The sequence below is a fragment of the Nerophis lumbriciformis genome, linkage group LG13 (assembly GCF_033978685.3).
Source record: "Nerophis lumbriciformis linkage group LG13, RoL_Nlum_v2.1, whole genome shotgun sequence".
NCBI classification, from domain to species: domain Eukaryota; kingdom Metazoa; phylum Chordata; class Actinopteri; order Syngnathiformes; family Syngnathidae; genus Nerophis; species Nerophis lumbriciformis.
The window spans coordinates 18,414,060-18,435,320 of record NC_084560.2 but is presented as its reverse complement, the minus strand read 5'-3'; the positions used below and the strand labels follow the sequence as shown (position 1 = coordinate 18,435,320).

Below are 21,261 nucleotides of genomic sequence, written 5' to 3'. Positions count from 1 at the left end.
GTAGGTATTTTTCGGAGGTCTCAAGAAGGTAGAAAATACAAGAATGTGTGTGTGTTTGTGTTCTTGTATTTCTACCCTTCTTGAGACATCAACAAGGAAAAGTACCTTCCATATGAGGACCGGTGAACCAAGTTAGGACCCGAATCATGGTCCCAATACGGAAAACCATAGCATCTAATAAGAGAGCCAAATACTAGAGTCCGTGAACATTGCTCCAAAGTCAGGAATTTTTGATGATTTAATGTGTATGCAAAAGTAAATATTGACAGATGCAAAGGCTAAAGAAGGACTTCTCTATTCATCCCCGAAAAAACCCGCCAGCTGACTATTGTCATCATTTTGCCAAGTAAAATTCCGATTATCATTACAATATTGCCAAAATTTGAGTTTTCTTATGAAATTGTGACTTTTGTCGAGTAAAATTATGACTCTTTTCATAAAATTGCGACTGTTATTGAGTAAAACTCCAACTTTTGTCATACGATTTCACAAATGTTCCGTTTTTCTTGTAAAATTTAGACTTTTGTCGAGTTAAATTATGACTCTTTTCATAAAATTGCCAAAACTTTAAGCTTTTCTTGTAAAATTGCGACTGCTATTGTCATATGATTGCACAAATTTAAAAATTTTACAAGAAAAACTGAACATTTTTTATGAAGTCGTAATTTTACTCGACAAAAGTCAACATTTTACAAGAAAAACTGAACATTTGTGCAATCGTATGACAAACGTTGGAATTTTACTCAATAACAGTGGCAATTTTACAAGAAAAGCTTTAAAGTTTTGGCAATTTTATGAAAAGAGTCGTAAACTCGACAAAAGTCACAATTTTACAAGAAAAACTGAACTTGCATCGATTAAAATTACGACTTTTATCATAATACTAGAGGTAGGTATTTTTCGGAGGTCTCAAGAAGACTTGTCGAGTAAAATTGCGACTATTTTCATTAAATTGCCCAAATTTTAAGCTTTTCTTGTAAAATTGTGACTGTTATTGAGTAAAATTCCAACTTTTGTCATACAATTGCACAAATGTTCATTTTTTCTTGAAAAATTTAGACTTTTGTCGAGTTAAATTATGACTCTTTTCATAAAATTGCCAAAACTTTAAGCTTTTCTTGTAAAATTGCGACTGCTCTTGAGTAAAATTCCAACTTTTGTCATACGATTGCACAAATGTCAAAATTTTACAAGAAAAACTGAACATTTTTATGAAGTCAAAATTTTACAAGAAAAACTTAACATTTGTGCAATCGAATGACAAACGGAATTTTACTCAATAAGAGTGGCAATTTTACAAGAAAAACTTAAAGTTTTGGCAATTTTATGAAGAGTCCTAAACTCGACAAAAGTCACAATTTTACAAGAAAAACTGAACTTGCGTCGAGTAAAATTACGACTTTTATCATAATACTAGAGGTAGGTATTTTTCGGAGGTCTCAAGAAGACTGGTCGAGTAAAATTACGACTCTTTTCATTTAATTGCCAAAACTTTAAGCTTTTCTTGTAAAATTGCGAGTGTTATTGAGTAAAATTCCAACTTTTGTCATACGATTGCACAAATGTTCAGTTTTTCTTGTAAATGTTTTACTTTTGTCAAGTAAAATTACGACTCTTTTCATAAAATTGCCAAAATTTTAAGCCTTTCTTGTAAAATTGCGACTGCTATTGAGTAAAATTCCAACTTTTGTCATACGATTGCACAAATGTCAAAATGTTACAGGAAAAACTGAACATTTTTATGAAGTCGTAATTTTACTCGACAAAAGTAACAATTTTACAAGAAAAACTGAACATTTGTGCAATCGTTTGACAAACTTTTGTCGAGTTTACAACTCTTTTCATAAAATTGCCAAAACTTTAAGCTTTTCTTGTAAAATTGCCACTGTTATTTACTCAATAGCAGTCGCAATTTTACAAGAAAAGCTTAAAGTTTTGGCAATTTTATGAAAAGAGTCATAATTTAACTCGACAAAAGTCTAAATTTTACAAGAAAAACTGAACATTTGTGCAATCGTATGACAAATGTTGGAATTTTACTCAATAACAGTCGCAATTTTACAAGAAAAGCTTAAAGTTTTGGCAATTTTATAAAAAGTCGTATATTCTACAAAAGTCACAATTTTACAAGAAAAACTGAACTTGCGTCGAGTAAAATTACGACTTTTATCATAATACTAGAAGAGGTAGGTATTTTTCGGAGGTTTCAAAAAGACTTGTCGAGTAAAATTACGACACTTTTCATAAAATTGCCAAAATTTTAAGCCTTTCTTGTAAAATTGCGACTGTTATTGAGTAAAATTCCAACTTTTGTCATACGATTGCACAAATGTCAACATTTTACAAGAAAAACTGAACATTTGTGCAATCGTATGACAAAAGTTGGAGTTTTACACAATAACAGTCGCAATTTTACAAGAAAAGCTTAAAGTTTTGGCAATTTTATGGAAAGAGTCGTAATTTTACTCGACAAAAGTCAAAATTTTACAAGAAAAACTAAACTTGTGTCCAGTAAAATTACGACTTTTATCATAATACTAGAGGTAGGTATTTTTCGGAGGTCTCAAGAAGGTAGCAAATACAAGAGTGTGTGTGTGTGTGTGTGTGTGTGTGTGTGTGTGTGTGTGTGGCGAGCCGCTTAGTCGCACAACCGCCAGTGAGGTCAGAGATTTCTAAGAAGAAGTCTGCACAAAGCAATAAATGAGCACATATACAGCATACATACACAATATAAAAAGAGTTTAAAAAGTATTTTGGTGAGACGAGCAACAAACTAAAAGATGTGGTGCTGATGCTGAGGGAATAAAAGAGTATTGGGGTTGTGGGTTGAAGTTGCACCCTCCTTTGCCACTGCCAGAACCACAAGGCATCATCTGGCTGATAACAGAAAATGGTGATGAGGTTGTGCAAAGTCATGATCAAATCGCTCACCGTTACCGTGGAAGTGGGGGAGAAAAAAAAACTTGGGTGGGGCGAGTCTGCGCTCAGTTGCTCTGCGTGAAAGGTGTCGACGCGCCGTTGGCACTTGCAGTGGTGGCACTAATGATGGAGAAGCCAGTGGGGGGCGCTGTGGAGCTGTGGCTGGGCTGCACGTCGTTGGGGATGCCGCTGTGGGACGTCAGCTGGTGGCCGAAGGCGGCGCTGAACTGGGGGAGCTGCAGCTTGGGCTGCAGGGACGCCAGGGGGTCGTGCGAGGAGAGGGGGAGCGCGGACGACGGCGGCGGCAATGGCAGCGCGGTTAAGCCCGTCAGGCCGCTCTGAGGCATGGCGGAGAGCGCGGCCATGGGCGTCACCGAGTGTGTGGCGGCGGGGGGGGTGGAGAGGGACGTGGATATGAGATGACTCTCCGGGCCCATGAGGTTCCCGAACTGCGTGGGGTCGGCGAGGGGGAGGTTGTTCCAAGATGAACGCGGGACCTCCAGCAGGAGCGGGGCGTCTGTGTGGAAGGGGCTGGCGTGCGGCGAATGCATTTGGTTGCCGTACGAGGTTGGCACGTGCTCGCCGTAGTGCCCGCCTCGCGGGGGCGACGTCATGGAGTCCGACTTGATGTGGGGAGGGTGCGCGCGAGCAAATGTCCGCGCTGTCGCCGACTGAGCGTTCAGCGAGGCGGCGCAGCGGCTCGCTGCCGACGTCCGGGGCAGGTCGGTGGGCTGCGATGGCGGCGAAGGAGGGAAGTGGCCCCCTGCTGACTGCAGGAGATTGTCCTCCAACTCCAGGTTAGGAAAGTTCTCCGTGGGGATGCGGCCGGTGAGGATGTCCCCCATGCCCCCCGGCTGCACGGCACAGGGAAAGACCGCCATGGCTCGATGGTCCATGCCTTCTGAGGGGGCTAGGTCTCCTATGGAGGTCAGGCACACCAAGGAATCCGGGTAGGACCCCATGGCCTGCAGGGCTCGCACCAGCTCCTCTGCTTCTTCTGTGGTGGGCAGCAGGTCGCCATTCTTACCTGCACACATGCAAGCACTTCACTTCAGTTTGGGATGTGAACTCATTTAATCACACAAAAATGTGTCTTTAAACGTATGTTTAACACCTCATACCCAACTATGCAAATTAGATGTGGGCCAGCCACCATGAATGATTGCTTTTAGATGTGTTCTTGTGTTTCTACCCTTCTTGAGACATCAACAAGGAAAAGTACCTTCCATATGAGGACCGGCGAACCAAGTTAGGACCCGAATCATGGTCCCAATACGGAAAACCCTTGCATCTAATAAGAGAGCCAAATACTAGAGTCCGTGAACATTGCTCCAAAGTCAGGAATTTTTGATGATTTAATGTGCATGCAAAAGTAAATATTGACAGGTGCAAAGGCTACAGAAGGACTTCTCTATTCATCCCCGAAAAAACCCACCAGCTGACTGTCATCATTTTGCCAAGTAAAATTCCGATTATCATTACAATATTGCCAACATTTGAGTTTTCTTATGAAATTGTGACTTTTGTCGAGTAAAATTATGACTCTTTTCATAAAATTGCCAAAATTTTAAGCTTTTCTTGTAAAATTGCGACTGTTATTGAGTAAAACTCCAACTTTTGTCATACGATTGCACAAATGTTCCGTTTTTCTTGTAAAAGTTAGACTTTTGTCGAGTTAAATTATGACTCTTTTCATAAAATTGCCAAAACTTTAAGCTTTTCTTGTAAAATTGTGACAAAATTTTACAAGAAAAACTGAACATATTCTATGAAGTCGTAATTTTACTCGACAAAAGTCAACATTTTACAAGAAAAACTGAACATTTGTGCAATCGTATGACAAACGTTGGAATTTTACTCAATAAGAGTGGCAATTTTACAAGAAAAGCTTAAAGTTTTGGCAATTTTATGAAAAGAGAATTTTTGATGATTTGATGTGCATGCAAAAGTAAACATCGACAGGTGCAAAGAAAAACTGAACTTGCGTCGAGTAAAATTCCGACTTTTATCATAATACTAGTGTAGGTATTTTTCGGAGGTCTCCAGAAGGTATCAAATACAAGAATGTGTGTGTGTGTGTGTGTGTGTGGCGAGCCGCTTAGTCGCACAACGGCCAGTGAGGTCAGAGATTTCTAAGAAGAAGTCTGCACAAAGCAATAAATGAGCCATGAATGATTGCTTTTAGATGTGAAGGGGGGCCCAGCAGCAACACTACAGGGCCAGGGCTCATTGTTGAGCGCCCCCTAGAGGACTGTTATTTCTCAGCTGTGGTCTGTATGAGCCGCAGCGGTACTCAGTTGCAATACACTTTTCCACCACTTGTAGCAGTAATGGCAATCTCAAACAAACAATCGTCTGATTCTAAAGTCTGAAAAGTTTCTTCAGCGCATAAAATAGGACTAAAGTGGTGAAGTTATATTTTCACTTCCACTTACATTTCATTGACAGTTTATTTAAGAAATGTATGTGTTATCATTAATTTTGTTAGAATTGCTTTATTATAGCACTGCGTAAATGTATCCTGTTAAACTGCAAGTAGGTTAGATATACCGTATTTTTCGGACTATAAGTCGCAGTTTTTTTCATAGTTTGGCCGGGGGTGCGACTTATACTCAGGAGCGACTTATGTGTGAAATTATTAACACATTACCGTAAAATATCAAATAATATTATTTAGCTCACTCACGTAAGAGACTAGACGTATAAGATTTCATGGGATTTAGCGATTAGGAGTGACAGATTGTTTGGTAAACGTATAGCATGTTCTATATGTTATAGTTATTTGAATGACTCTTACCATAATATGTTACGTTAACATACCAGGCACCTTCTCAGTTGGTTATTTATGCCTCATATAACGTACACTTATTCAGCCTGTTGTTCACTATTCTTTATTTATTTTAAATTGCCTTTCAAATGTCTATTCTTGGTGTTGGGTTTTATCAAATAAACTTCCCCCAAAAATGCGACTTATACTCCAGTGCGACTTATATATATGTTTTTTTTCCTTCTTTATTATGCATTTTCGGCCGGTGCGACTTATACTCCGAAAAATACAGTAATTATTGAATACTACTTAAAAGTAAGATCACTAATTCAGTGTTAATATTTGTAGTGGATACATTGGGCCCGAGGTCAAAAAGGTTAAGAACCACTGGCAATCAAACTATAAAAACTTTTGCAATTTGTTATTTATGATGAATATTAATGAGTGATTTCATGTTAGTCTACAAAAGTGTCAAAAAAGCAGAAAAAGTTGTTACATTTGTCACTAGTCATATTTTCCTGAAAAGGCCAATCTGATCCCTACTGCTACGTCTTCTTATTCTCTGACAGATCAGGCACAATATGCCATCTCGTGTTGGAAGCGACATTGACAGAAAGTCCCATTATATTGTGTTTATGAGCGAGGGTTAACAGGTAATGGCAGATTTTTTTGCGGGTCCAAAGCAGCGTGTTTAGTTTGGTTCCACACGAGCGATGGCGCACTGCTACAAATGATACTGCAAAAAAAGGGGGTAGAGTTTGATATTTGGAACCCTTCTCGATAAAAACTGAAACCATGGAAGCGGGTCTTAAAGGGGCTGTTTGCTACTTAACTTTCCAATGTATTTCAAACATTGTTCATCAAGGCTTTTAGGATGTTTTGACAACATGTGGTTAGCTTTGTGTGTTGTTGGCTAATGACAGCAACTGGATAAATACTGTAGTTATCATTAAATGTATAGTACATTGTAACAACAACATGAATGCAAATTGCTTGTCTTGCACTACTTTTGTTGGTGTACTCCCTGTGTGTGGCAAGACAGCGATAAGCGACAAATCTGAACGCCAAACAAATTCCTCAGGCCGGCGTGTTTTTTCTATTTAATATAAGTAGTAATTGTGGAAACAATAGACATTTTAAACATGTTTATGTTGTGTAAAACCACTAATTCGGGCTGCACGGTTTTGAGGAAAAAAACAATTTCTCTAAAACTGCAATTGTGATTCGATTTGCAATTTTTATATTTTATACATAAAACTGCGAAAATAACGAGTGAACGAGTGACTTTTAGACTGTCAATCAACATATTCTTGTCTGAAAGTGCCACACATTAGAACAATATGTAATAATTTATTTTTAAAAATATTTGGCTTTATGCAGACAAACTTTTGTCCACATCATGCTCTTGAACGGAAGAAATAAAACTATACAGTGATTGTAATGTAATGTATTCACAACATATAATAATAATTAATGTAACCATTTAAAATGGTATCAACCTATTTCCCATTACTGTAGTATTGTTTACCATTGTACTGTAATTGGAAGATAAATGACTTTGTTATCCCAAATAAAAAAAACTAAACAAAAATAACTCATTTCTGTAAGCAAAAATATACCGGTAACTTAAATATGTATTGTTAGATCCACTATGGACTGGACTCTCACACTATTATGTTAGATCCACTATGGACTGGACTCTCACTAGTATGTTAGATCCACTATGGACTGGACTCTCACAATATTATGTTAGATCCACTATGGACTGGACTCTCACAATATTATGTTAGATCCACTATGAACTGGACTCTCACACTATTATGTTAGATCCACTATGAACTGGACTCTCACACTATTATGTTAGATCCACTATGGACTGGACTCTCACAATATTATGTTAGATCCACTATGGACTGGACTCTCACAATATTATGTTAGATCCACTATGGACTGGACTCTCACAATATTATGTTAGATCCACTATGAACTGGACTCTCACACTATTATGTTAGATCCACTATGGACTGGACTCTCACACTATTATGTTAGATCCACTATGGACTGGACTCTCACAATATTATGTTAGATCCACTATGGACTGGACTCTCACAATATTATGTTAGATCCACTATGAACTGGACTCTCACACTATTATGTTAGATCCACTATGAACTGGACTCTCGCACTATTATGTTAGATCCACTATGGACTGGACTCTCACAATATTATGTTAGATCAACTATGGACTGGGCTCACACTATTATGTTAGATCCACTATGGACTGGACTCTCACACTATTATGTTAGATCCACTATGGACTGGACACTCACACTATTATGTTAGATCCACTATGGACTGGACTCTCACACTATTATGTTAGATCCACTATGGACTGGACTCTCACACTATTATGTTAGATCCACTATGGACTGGACTCTCACTAGTATGTTAGATCCACTATGGACTGGACTCTCACACTATTATGTTAGATCCACTATGGACTGGACTCTCACTAGTATGTTAGATCCACTATGGACTGGACTCTCACAATATTATGTTAGATCCACTATGGACTGGACTCTCACAATATTATGTTAGATCCACTATGAACTGGACTCTCACACTATTATGTTAGATCCACTATGAACTGGACTCTCACACTATTATGTTAGATCCACTATGGACTGGACTCTCACAATATTATGTTAGATCCACTATGGACTGGACTCTCACAATATTATGTTAGATCCACTATGGACTGGACTCTCACAATATTATGTTAGATCCACTATGAACTGGACTCTCACACTATTATGTTAGATCCACTATGAACTGGACTCTCACACTATTATGTTAGATCCACTATGGACTGGACTCTCACAATATTATGTTAGATCCACTATGGACTGGACTCTCACAATATTATGTTAGATCCACTATGAACTGGACTCTCACACTATTATGTTAGATCCACTATGAACTGGACTCTCGCACTATTATGTTAGATCCACTATGGACTGGACTCTCACAATATTATGTTAGATCAACTATGGACTGGGCTCACACTATTATGTTAGATCCACTATGGACTGGACTCTCACACTATTATGTTAGATCCACTATGGACTGGACACTCACACTATTATGTTAGATCCACTATGGACTGGACTCTCACACTATTATGTTAGATCCACTATGGACTGGACTCTCACACTATTATGTTAGATCCACTATGGACTGGACTCTCACTAGTATGTTAGATCCACTATGGACTGGACTCTCACACTATTATGTTAGATCCACTATGGACTGGACTCTCACAATATTATGTTAGATCCACTATGGACTGGACTCTCACACTATTACGTTAGATCCACTATGGACTGGACTCTCACACTATTACGTTAGATCCACTATGGACTGGACTCTCACACTATTATGTTAGATTCACTATGGACTGGACTCTCACAATATTATGTTAGATCCACTAAGGACTGGACTCTTACACTATTATGTTAGATCCACTATGGACTGGACTCTCACATTATTAACTAGATCCACTATGGACTGGACTCTCACACTATTATGTTAGATCCACTATGGACTGGACTCTCACAATATTATGTTAGATAAACTATGGACTGGACTCTTACACTATTATGTTAGATCCACTATGGACTGGACTCTCACAATATTATGTTAGATCCACTATGGACTGGGCTCACACTATTATGTTAGATCCACTATGGATTGGACTCTCACACTATTATGTTAGATCCACTATGGACTGGACTCTCACACTATTATGTTAGATTCACTATGGACTGGACTCTCACACTATTACGTTAGATCCACTATGGACTGGACTCTCACACTATTATGTTAGATCCACTATGGACTGGACTCTCACACTATTATGTTAGATCCACTATGGACTGGACTCTCACACTATTACGTTAGATCCACTATGGACTGGACTCTCACACTATTACGTTAGATCCACTATGGACTGGACTCTCACACTATTACGTTAGATCCACTATGGACTGGACTCTCACACTATTACGTTAGATCCACTATGGACTGGACTCTCACACTATTATGTTAGATCCACTATGGACTGGACTCTCACACTATTATGTTAGATCCACTATGGACTGGACTCACACTATTATGTTAGATCCACTATGGACTGGACTCTCACGATATTATGTTAGATCCACTAGACGTCCATTGCACCGGTCACCCAAGGGGGGCGTCCCCCCTCCAAGGTTTCTCATTGTCCCATTGGGTTGAGTTTTTCCTTGCCCTGATGTGGGATCTGAGCCGAGGATGTCGTTGTGGCTTGTGCAGCCCTTTGAGACACTCGTGATTTAGGGCTATATAAGTAAACATTGATTGATTGATTGAGTGATATTGAAAATCTTAATGCATTTTCTCCCAGATAGAAATAAGTCAGATGTTGTCTTTTTTTCTGTTGCAATCAAGTAATCACGGCATTCTTTTTCTTTATCCCTGTTGATGGGCTCATATTGCCCATCTGATTTAAAGCTGAACTATTACCACAATGGGACATTTGGCTTTGTAATCATATTTTTTTACCTCCTAATTTTTGATTTTTTTTACTTTGCTGCACTTCTCACGAGCGATTTGCGAGTAGGAACGCTGTCTGTGCCCTTTGTGTGTGTGTGTAAAGCTGCCGCTCTTAGTAAAGTTAATTCTACTGGTAAATAAACGCGCTCAGGTGCTGAGAGAGATGCATAAAGTGAGACAAGAGACAAATGCGAGCCTCAACAATTTTGATTGGGGAACAAGGCTGTCTATCAAATGCCGAGGACGGCGGGGAAAAACACACACAACCACTCAGGCTCTTGCGGTTATTTATGGCACTAATTAAAACACTATGTCGATTTGATGTTTATTAATCGTGCAGCCATACCACTAACGGTAACATATGCTAGCTGGTGGTGGTGTCATTTTTTTTGTTTTGACAGATGTAACTATGAGCAGCCCCTTTTAAGTGGTAGGTACTGATCACACCTTACCAACATCCCAAATTGAACCGGACTACTTTAAGAAAAGAAAACAGATTTTGTTCAACTTGAACAAAAACTAGTAGACAACCTTCAAACAAGTCAAAGTCCTGAAGATCATCCGGTAGCCGCGGTAGGACATCAGAAAAATCCTCCTGGTTTAGCTCCAGGTCGTTTGGAATGTCTTCCATCTCATTGGTGATATCATCGGGGAGCTCGTCCGCACTCAGTTCCGGAGTCGAGGGGCTCCTGCCAAACAAGACGTGGGTGTTACACGGCACACACGCCAACGCATCAAGGTATTGCGGAATGTTCTACATCGAGCAGACCTGATGCTGGCCTGTGAAGACATGGCGAGGCTCATCGACGGCATTCCCAGGTTCCCTTGAGGCAGCGCGGGAGGAATAGGCTTTTGAGGCCTCCTCGGCACTCGCCTCTTCTTGTGTTTTTTGGTGAGCGCCGGTGGTTTGGTCTTTTTGCGTGGTTTACGCTGCTGCTGCTGGTGGTGGTGATGATGAAGGTGGTGGTGGTGGTGGTGATGTTGCACCCGCCGATTGCCGTCCCCGCGTAGGAAGTTATCCTGGGTAGACAATTCAGAGTAAATACAAAGATCTGCTCGACAATCTTAGCCATCAAAGACGGATTTTGAACGCACCATCTTTTTGGCATGCTCTTCGCAGAGAGGTGTCTGGTGTGTGATATCGAACACAGGAATGGAGCACTGCTGACCATCTGCGAATTTGGCTGTGCAGCTGGCAAACAGCTGCTGGGAGCGATTCAACAGAATGTCTGAAGATAACAGTCAAGGGGAAGTAAGGGAGGGAGATTTTGTGGTAAGGATGTTCCAGCATGTGGCGTGCAGTTAAACTGGAGCACACCACACGTTCATCAAGCGACTAATCAACAATCAAAGGATACGTTGAAAACAGTGTTTGGTGAAGGGCAGCGCTCTGTTGTTGCAGGCTTGGCCTTTTGTGCTGCCGGTACACGTCCCCGTGTCTGTGCTCTGCTGTCTTGGAGGACATCCACCTTGCTGATGTTCTGATCCAGCGCTAAACAAGCACACATACAGTCAATAACATAAAAATATCCTGACACGCGCACATGGACAACATTTATTTAATCGAAAATTTTACAGTACGTATTATTCGCAGACGATACAAATGTATACTATTCAGGAGATGACTTGAAAATCTTAGTTGATAATATTGAAGAGGAGATGGTTAAACTAAAATTGTGGTTTGATGTATATAAATTATCTTTAAATTTGGAAAAGACTACATTTATGGTATTCAGTAATAAAAGAAGATGCTAGTTTATCCATAAACAATGTGAAAATTGAGGTGTCTGAAATCAGATTTCTTGGGGTCATCTTAGATGAAAAGTTGACATGGAAAGCTCATATATTGCTTATCTTATATTGACATTGTATGTTGCCATATATTATATTATCTTATATTGACATTGCATGGAAAGCTCATATATTGCATGTGAAAAATGAGGTATCTAAAAGCTTATTTATTTTGAACAAGGTTAAATACAGTTTCCCGTACAACACAATGAGAATGTTATATTGCTCAATTATTCTACCTGATTTCAATTATTGTGCAGAAATATGGGGAAATACATATCACAGCAACATAATGCATTTATTTATTTCACAGAAAAAGAGTGATTTGTATTATTTTTACAGTAGGATATAGAGACCACACAAATCCAAAAAAAAGGGGGTTGGAGCCAAGCGTCCTTTTGTGTCTTTCTCGCAATTTCCGAGTCTAAATTAGATGCCAAAGTTGACCAATTTGTCTGATTATGTCCTCATCCTTCTACTGTCAAAGTGAGAGGCATGATTTATGATCTAGAATAAACTTTCACGAGCTCCGAGGCAAGAAAGCAGCTCACCAGCCGATCATTTTCAGAAAAACAAAATCAGAAAGTATGTTGAATCAAGAAAAAAATGATATTGTGTAAATTATATTATAGAGGCAGATAATGGTGTGCACACTGTGCAAAACAAATGGTCATAATGCACAGATGTTTAAAAATAATTCTGTTCCAATAGAAAACTACAAACAAAACAAACAATTCCACTTGGTTACCTTGATGTACTTTGAGAGAAACTGTGTAACTCCTGGACCAGCTGTCCGGCACAGTCTGGGTTTTTGCTGGCAGCGTGCAGCAAGGCTTTGCGGAAGGCATAACGGTATCTCTTCTGGCGGATACTCGCCCTCTCCTGCCTGCACATGTGCTTGTACTTCTGTTGCAGATATGAGCAAAGCCGCAATATCCGCGTTCTACGAGAGGAGCCCACGTCGTCCTCCAGCCTAGTTTGGGGAGACAATCATTTGTCGCCATGAATAAAGAGTTTCAGTGGATTTGCGTTCGTGTACATTTTTTGGCTTGCTGACCCATTCTGCGGTCTCCAAGAGCTCAGGCCAGGAAGGAATCTTTCTGCTTCATCTTCTTCATCGTCCTCGTCGTCATCCGCACTGTCTTCCGACCAGTCCAATCCTGTAAGAGAGCCGTTAGTAAAAGCTCATACATCCCAGCTAGCCAAAATCTCTTTAAATACTGCATTTCCTCAGACTGTAGCCTCCACTCTATTAAGACGACAGGCCAAATAATCCACCACTTGAAAATGCTGCACCTCATGGATGCTTCCTTTTTGTTTTTCCTTAAAATGTGACACCTCTAGGTGGCTTCAACTACCTGTAATATGACTGATACAGCTGGCAGACCAGACATGGTATCTGTAAAGCTGTTGCTCAAAATAGAATTTAAGAGCAACCCCCCCAAAATTAGAGAACAAATAAAAATTATGAAAGATATTGAAACAATATTGTAATTATATTGGGAAATATATGTTTGGATCATTGTGATTTATCTGTTATAACTTTACTGTAAAAATTTACAAATTACTAATAGTCATTATTTCCCACATCTGATTTATTTGTGATTTGCTTTTTAAAGAATATTCCACAACGTCTTTGGCTTAAATCAAGTATTTCGAGCATAACAATCACTCAGCACTACAGTAGTATTGGCCACTCGAAGAGACCAAACTAGTCACAACGCACTGTTGAGTACCGTGGCCACGGAGTGTAAGGTGACTAAAGAATGTTAGTTCACATCTAGAAGGCTCTCACAATGTTGAAAATCGAATTTAGAAGGTTATGTTTTTTATCCTCAAATTATGAAAATATTATATCTATAATTAATGATTCCAACTTTCATCGCGGTCATGTTCGGAACCAATTACCCACAATACACAGGGGACAACTGTACTGCTGGCAGAGCAGACTTGGTATCTGTAAAGCTGAAGCTCAAAAGGGAGTTTAAGAACAAAACAAAATTAAAGAATAAACAAATGTGATTAATGATTTTGAACAAATAATCACATTGTGAAATATACTATTTTGATCATTGTGATGTATTTTTTATTATACCTCTGCTATACAAATGGCTAATAAATGGCTCGTACTGCCCATTGCCACTGTGGTGCCGGATAAATGACAATGAATCACCTAAATGTGGAAAGAGGTGCCCATATTCCTGGTGTCTCTTGGCACAAAGCTGCACCAGATGTTGCAACCGGGCCAGACAGCGAGCCGAAGGCGAGTAGGAGGCGGGCCGCATGACAACCACGTGATTGGAAGCAAAAAGTGTTTTCCTGCTGAGTGATGGCCCCGGAGGGTGCGCCGGACTGAGTGTTGCATTAGCAGGTGTCCCAGGAGGCAAAAAGTTGACCGTCTGAGGTGGTGGTGGATTGCATAATAGACCCTGCTGCTGGGGCACCTGGAGAAGACCTGACTGCTGCCGTGAGGGGTGCGTGTTGAGGGGCGACGGAGGGTGGGCGCGGGGTACGGGGGAGGGACTAAAGTGCTCAGAGGGTGTGTGGAAACGGTCAATGTCCTGGCAGAATTTCTGGTTCAGCACCAGCCGGCTCTGTAGTTTCTTCTTGATTGTGTTGCTTTTCCGAGGGGGGCCTATGTCTTCCCCGTCTGTGTCACCCTCGTAAAAGGCAAATGGGTCCAGGATTTCCCCATCGGAAAGGGCTAAGAGGCGCGTGTAGGGTGGTGATGGTGGAAGTTCGTTTAGACCGTTGGACACTTTCAGAGGTAAAGATGGCACTGTTATGTTGAGAGCCACTGACTCCAGGTGAGCCCGGGTACGCATTTCTTCCAACGCGTCATGTTTCTTCTTGCGTTCCTTCTTGGGGATGAAACCAAGGACCTGCAGGTGGCTGTTGCAGTACCTAGAAGAGCAATTGTACACAGTCAATGTACGAACATCCACTACATGTGATTATTAAGACTACCACGCACAACACAAGAGGTTTACAAACCTGCGGTCCTCTGATTTAGGGATGGGGTTGGTACACCGCTGACTGTTGTACTTGGCCACATATTCACACTGCTTGAAGGGGGCTGTCTTATCCTCCAGAACGTGGCGGATGCAGAATGCGTATCCATTGAGTCTGCGTTGTTTGCAGAGCTTTGGGCTGTATGAGCACAAGGGCTTATTGTCCACCTCTGAGAAGTGTATGTGTTTGCCTTCATACATCACGTGACTCTTGTCCTTGACAACATCAGCTGATGGGATAAAGTCAGAGGAAAGAATTACATCACTAATGCTTCAAAATGAGGACATAACCATGTGTGCATAAACAGGTTAGACTGTAAAGCACACATTTTTATTGAGGTTCACATCGCAATTATGGCTGCCTTTAGAATGCCGCATGTAATATATATATATATATATATATATATATATATATATATATATATATATATATATATGAATATAAATGTACAATAGCCTTGTACACAATTTGCAAATGCAACTGTTTTTGATTAATATGAGTTTTACAGATTGATGGATAACTTGCTGTGAAATCCTAAGTCAAGATGGCAAGCAGATATTTAAGTGTTTATATTTGATAACCAAAAAATAAATGCTTGGAACATCAGATAATATTAACGTGTACAACATATGCAATTGCATGTGCAATTGCAGCATGTGTCTGTAAAAATTAAAAGAACAGATACATTTAGCCAGAAAGTGCTTCTTTATTTCAAGCCTTTCACAGGCCACAAAAATGATGTGTTAGGCCCCATAAAATGATTTGGTGGGCCACAGTAAAATGACATGGAGACCACATTAAACAATGTGATGAACCACAAAAAACATGACATACAGGCCACAATAAAATGTGGCGTGCCACGAAAAAAAAAAAGCCGACCACATAAAATGGTGTGGCGGGACACATTGCAATGATGTGTCAAGACACATTAAAATGATATTGCGGGCCACATTAGAATGATGAAGCGGGCCAGATTTGGCCACGCGCCTTGAGTTTGACAACAGTGCTGTAAAGTTTTATACCATCCATCCATACGTTCTCTATTATTTAGTTACAACATGTTTGGACTGTATAGTGAATACGATTTAGTACTGAAAGTTGCTTTCATAACACATTTATTTGCAATACTAAATTCAGATAAAATTTAATAAAATTCAAAACAAATAAACTGACAAAAGTAATTTGCTGCATTAAGTGCACAAGTTTGCAAGTACAGTACACACTAATTAATTTCAAAAAAATATTGCAGTGCCAGCTGAACTCAAGCCTGTCATCACATCCATCAATAAGTGTGTGTTTGTAGTTTGGATAATATAAACATTGGGCTACAAATAACCGAATAACTCAAAATTCATACCATCATTGACTTTAAGGCAGTGGTCCCCAACCACCGGTCCGGGGACCGGTACCGGTCCGCGAAGCATTTGCTACCGGGCCGTAGAGAAACATTAAATAATTTATAAAGGACTGCATTTTCTCTGACTTAACTTTGGCCTGTCCCACTAGACCTGGGGTGTCAATCTTGTTTTCATTGAGGGCCACATCGTAGTAATGGCCGCTTGTAACAGTAAATAATTAATGAATTAATAAACTTTTTTTAACGTAAAGAGTAAAAAAAATCTGTGCATTTGACCACTGTTTTTACAGAAAAAAACTGGCAGCTTAGTTGCCAGACTTTTACTGTAAAATATATGGTGTTATTTTATTATTATTATTTTTACAACATATTACTGTAAATACAAATACAGTACCGCTGTTTAATTTTATTTTGGCAACTCCGCTGCCAGTTTTTTACAATAAAATCATCAACCGTGGATTTAAAAAAAACAAAACAAAAAACTGACAGCTCAGTCGACAGAATTTTACTGTAAAAAAACAAATATTGGTCGTTTTTGTTCAAATTACAGTAAAATGCTCCCTAAATTTTACAGTAAAATCTATTGGTCATTTTTATAGTATACAATTTGATGGAAAACTTGCTTTCAAACCATAAATTAAGCAGATATGTAAGTATTTATTTGGATTTCGACCAACAAAGTTAGATAATATAATATTTGTTGCAATATTGGACACTATTTTTTTTCCCCTGTCAAACTAGAAAAAAACCCCTAATACCTTTAGTAAGAAAGAAAATATAAGGTATTTTATTGACACATTATTTCCAGGCATATAAAATGACATGTAGGGCCAGAAGTGGCCCGCGGGCCTTGAGTTTGATACCTGTGCACTAGACCAGTGGTTCTCAAATGGGGGTACGCGTACCCCTGGCGGTACTTGAAGGTATGCCAAGGGGTACATGAGATTTTTTTTAAATATTCTAAAAATAGCAACAATTCAAAAATCCTTTATAAATATATTTATTGAATAATACTTCAACAAAATATGAATGTAAGTTAATAAACTCAGTGAAGCACAAGGTCAGGTTTCTCACTATAATGTCTGTCAAAAAGAACTGTGAAAAGAAATGCAACAATGCAATATTCAGTGTTGACAGCTAGATTTTTTGTGGACATGTTCCATAAATATTGATGTTAAAGATTTCTTTTTTTGTGAAGAAATGTTTAGAATTAAGTTCATGAATCCAGATGGATCTCTATTACAATCCCCAAAGAGGGCACTTTAAGTTGATGATTACTTCTATGTGTGGAAATCTTTATTTATAATTGAATCACTTCTTTATTTTTCAACAAGTTTTTAGTTATTTTTACATCTTTTTTTCCAAATAGTTCAAGAAAATGAGCAATATTTTGCACTGTTACACAATTTAATAAATCAGAAACTGATGACATAGTGCTGTATTTTACTTCTTTATCTCTTTTTTTTCAACCAAAAATGCTTTGTTCTGATTAGGGGGTACTTGAATTGAAAAAATGTTCACAGGGGGTACATCACTGAAAAAAGGTTGAGAACCACTGCACTAGACACACCAATGAGCTTGTTTATAGATGTACAATAAAACTCCTCATAGGAAGTTGCCATTTGTTATAACTTTGTGACATGATACAATGCACATTAATGAACATATCAAATATAAATGTGACAGATTGTAGCCAAAGGCTGATTTGCATCAGCATTTCATTGCAAAGAAACAAGCCCAGGGTTCCCACTAATTCAGCGTTATAGTGAATTGTATTTATCACAAGTGGAAAGCCGGTCCCTGAAAATAATGCCTACATTAAACCGGTCCGTGGTGTAAAAAAGGTTGGGGACCACTGCTTTAAGGTATTTCAAGCGGTATTTCAAGCGGTAGGGTTCTTCTGCTTCCAAAATACACATAAGGCGCATATTTGAGGCAATTTTGCTGCTGTTGTTGATAATTTAATAGTTACAACTATTGGAATGACGGGTTAGAATATGCTGACCAAAAGCACATTACAGCCACCATAGGAAGGTCTAAACAGGGGAAGTTAGCCTGTCAATATTAGCATGTAGTTCGATGAACACTTTTTGAAACTTTATTTGGCGTTGCAGTGGACGTAAGTGGGTGTGCCGGCAACCCATGCCTTCATTGACAATTTTTGATCCACCTACTTTTGGCAGCGGTTATTTTCTTAACCGCTAGACTATATGTGAAAACTCAACATAACCGTTAGCGAACTAGCTACGGAAGCTAAAAACAGAAATTGTAGGCGGTAGCTAACCAGGAAACGGAAACCTCTACAAACGGCGACGCCACTAAATGTCTATATACATTTTTGTTATTTATGTAAATCGCGAAATGAACATTAAAACCGTTCAAAACAAGTCACCTAAATTATTTGCGTATAATGCTTACATATTTACGACCAACAATTAGTAACAAAAGGGTCCCGTGCGACGCTTAGGCCTGTAGTCGAGGGCCTGGGATAAGATACGATATATTAATAGTAGTTCATATGGTAACGTAATGACACATTAAGCAATATTTAATAGTATGTAGACATACATTTAACCCAGTGGTTTTATTAGGTGAGACAGATGCTATAATTTCGTGAAAAAAATAAAAATGGGGGGAAGAGGCCTTTTAGCTTCAGCAGGCAGCGGCGTCGAGTGGTTGTCGTCGCCGGCCGCAGGCTGCTCTACACGGCATCGACACAAATCGAGGTCGGAGCTGCAGAGCGTCTCGCTTACCTTGAACTGCTAAGGGCCCTTGCACGGTCTTCACTCCAGATAGACGGCCGAAATGTCTATTACGGTCAGCTAGGCTATCCGTGCATCGATATCCGCGATAGAACAACAAAAGCGGTCTTCATTGGGCTCGGAGTAGCTTCATTTTCGGATGCATGTAAAATAAGCGCTCGATGAAAATATAAGCAGTAGGTTGCCTGGTAAGGATTTTGTCAGATCCACAGCAGACTCCCTCACAGCACCACTACAGGCACTGCGGGGACATGACAACAACCCGCTCGACAACAACAACCTCTGCAACCATATTGGAAATTCAACTTTGTCAGGAGACACCGCAGTGTACAAGTGCAACAAAAAGTGTGACAATGTCTTTGCCATGTTCTACATTTAGGACACATGGAGAAGAGAGGTCCAAGTTGTGTGGGTGAAATATCCACCTGGAACACAGCTACTTCATCTCGGTGAGACTGTGTCAAGATCTGCCCTGCTGCCACATTCATACCGGCTGTGCACTGATGATGGACCACGTGTCAGGTACCAAAAGACAACTGCCAGCTCCATCCATAGCACCCCAGCATAACATACATTTGTAACTTTTTTTTCTAAAATATTAACACTTAATTGTATTTCTGCAATGATTCAATGCAAATGATCTGAATGATAATTCTATCTTCCTGCACGTATGACTTTCTTGTATTTGTGTTTTAACAAGCTTCTGGAAGTTGTGAATTTCTTTTAGAGATTAGTAAATTATTATTCTGAGTCACAGGGGTTTCTGCTGAAAACTAATTTATTAAAAAAAAAAAAAAAATTATATGAAGGAGAGAAAATAGAATATTAGAAATATAAAAGCTACATGCAAACGCCATACCTTTTTTATAATTATACGGTGTGCTCCAAAAAGTGTATGCAAACAGATAGGAAAGTGTATTAAAGATGGTTTGAATTTACATTTGTTCCACTAACAAAACTAAAAGTCTACATCAGGGGCAGGGGCGTGGTACCAAATTCTGGGCCACCACCAGAGGTGGGTAGAGTAGCCAGAAATTGTACTCAAGTAAGAGTACTGTTACTTTAGAGATTTATTACTCAAGTAAAAGTAAGGAGTAGTCACCCAAATATTTACTTGAGTAAAAGTAAAAAGTATGTTGTGAAAAAACTACTCAAGTACTGAGTAACTGATGAGTAACATACACACTCATATCATATATATATATATATATATATATATATATATATATATATATATATATATATATGTATGTATGTATATATATATATATATATATATATATATATATATATATATATATATATATATATATATATATGTGTATATATATATATATATATATATATATATATATATATACATACATATACATTGATATATACAGTATATAATTTATATGTATTTATTTTGCTGTTTTTGTTTACATGTTAAAGGTGTTTTAATGAATATACATGCATGTTTAACATATAGATTCCTTTCTTTCATGAAGACAAGAATATAAGTTGGTGTATTACCTGATTCTGATGACTTGCGTTGATTGTAATCAGACAGTAGTGCTGATAACGTCCACGTTTTCAAATGGAGGAGAAGAAAAGTTCCTCCTTTCTGTCTAATACCACATGAAAGTGGTGGGTTTTTGGCATCTTATTTGTCCAGCTTCCATATTCGTTTTTATACACTTTACAAGAAATATATTGGCGTCAAACTCCTTAGCTTGCTAGCTTGTTTGGCTTTCGGAGACTCTTGTTTTGAAAGCGCAGGTGCGATGGAGCGGCACTTTTATTGTGAAGACAGGAACGTCCTCATGTGCGGTCAGTCTTTAGGCTTTTGACGGGATGTCCGGTTGAATAAAAAAGTATCTTTTTTCCTTCACACTTTTGATTGATTGATTGATTGGAACTTTTATTAGTAGATTGCACAGTACAGTACACATTCCGTACAATTGACCACTAAATGGTAACACCCCAATAAGTTTTTCAACTTGTTTAAGTCAGGTCATGTGACCACCTGGCTCTGTTTGATTGGTCCAACGTCACCAGTGACTGCATCTGATTGGTGG

The 21,261-nt window shown here is 38.9% G+C and overlaps 2 protein-coding genes across 7 annotated transcripts in view; one reads left to right on the top strand and one right to left on the bottom strand.

Annotated features, from left to right (window-relative positions):
- Positions 1-2,409: 2,409 nt before the first annotated feature.
- ino80da (INO80 complex subunit Da) lies at positions 2,410-19,821 on the bottom strand. Of its 2 annotated transcripts, none has more exons than XM_061971565.2 (10): positions 19,627-19,821; positions 15,065-15,311; positions 14,244-14,974; positions 13,128-13,230; positions 12,819-13,043; positions 11,638-11,771; positions 11,375-11,508; positions 11,049-11,299; positions 10,811-10,968; positions 2,410-3,946 (listed from the first exon to the last, which is right to left on the bottom strand). In XM_061971565.2, exons 2-10 carry the CDS (start codon positions 15,280-15,282, stop codon positions 2,985-2,987), a joined length of 2,916 nt encoding a protein of 971 aa, XP_061827549.1. In that variant the 5' UTR covers positions 15,283-15,311; positions 19,627-19,821; the 3' UTR covers positions 2,410-2,984. The 2 variants fall into 2 exon arrangements, with proteins under 2 accessions (XP_061827549.1, XP_061827548.1); XM_061971564.1 differs by lacking the exon at positions 19,627-19,821 and adding an exon at positions 19,193-19,340.
- The window catches only part of adam23b (ADAM metallopeptidase domain 23b), a 117,735-nt gene continuing 116,059 nt past the window's right edge, over positions 19,586-21,261 (top strand). For all 5 annotated transcript variants that reach the window (XM_061971566.1, XM_061971567.1, XM_061971568.1 and 2 more), the window contains exon 1: positions 19,586-19,723. The gene's annotated coding sequence lies outside the window, so the exon portion shown is untranslated. The remainder of the gene's footprint in view (positions 19,724-21,261) is intronic.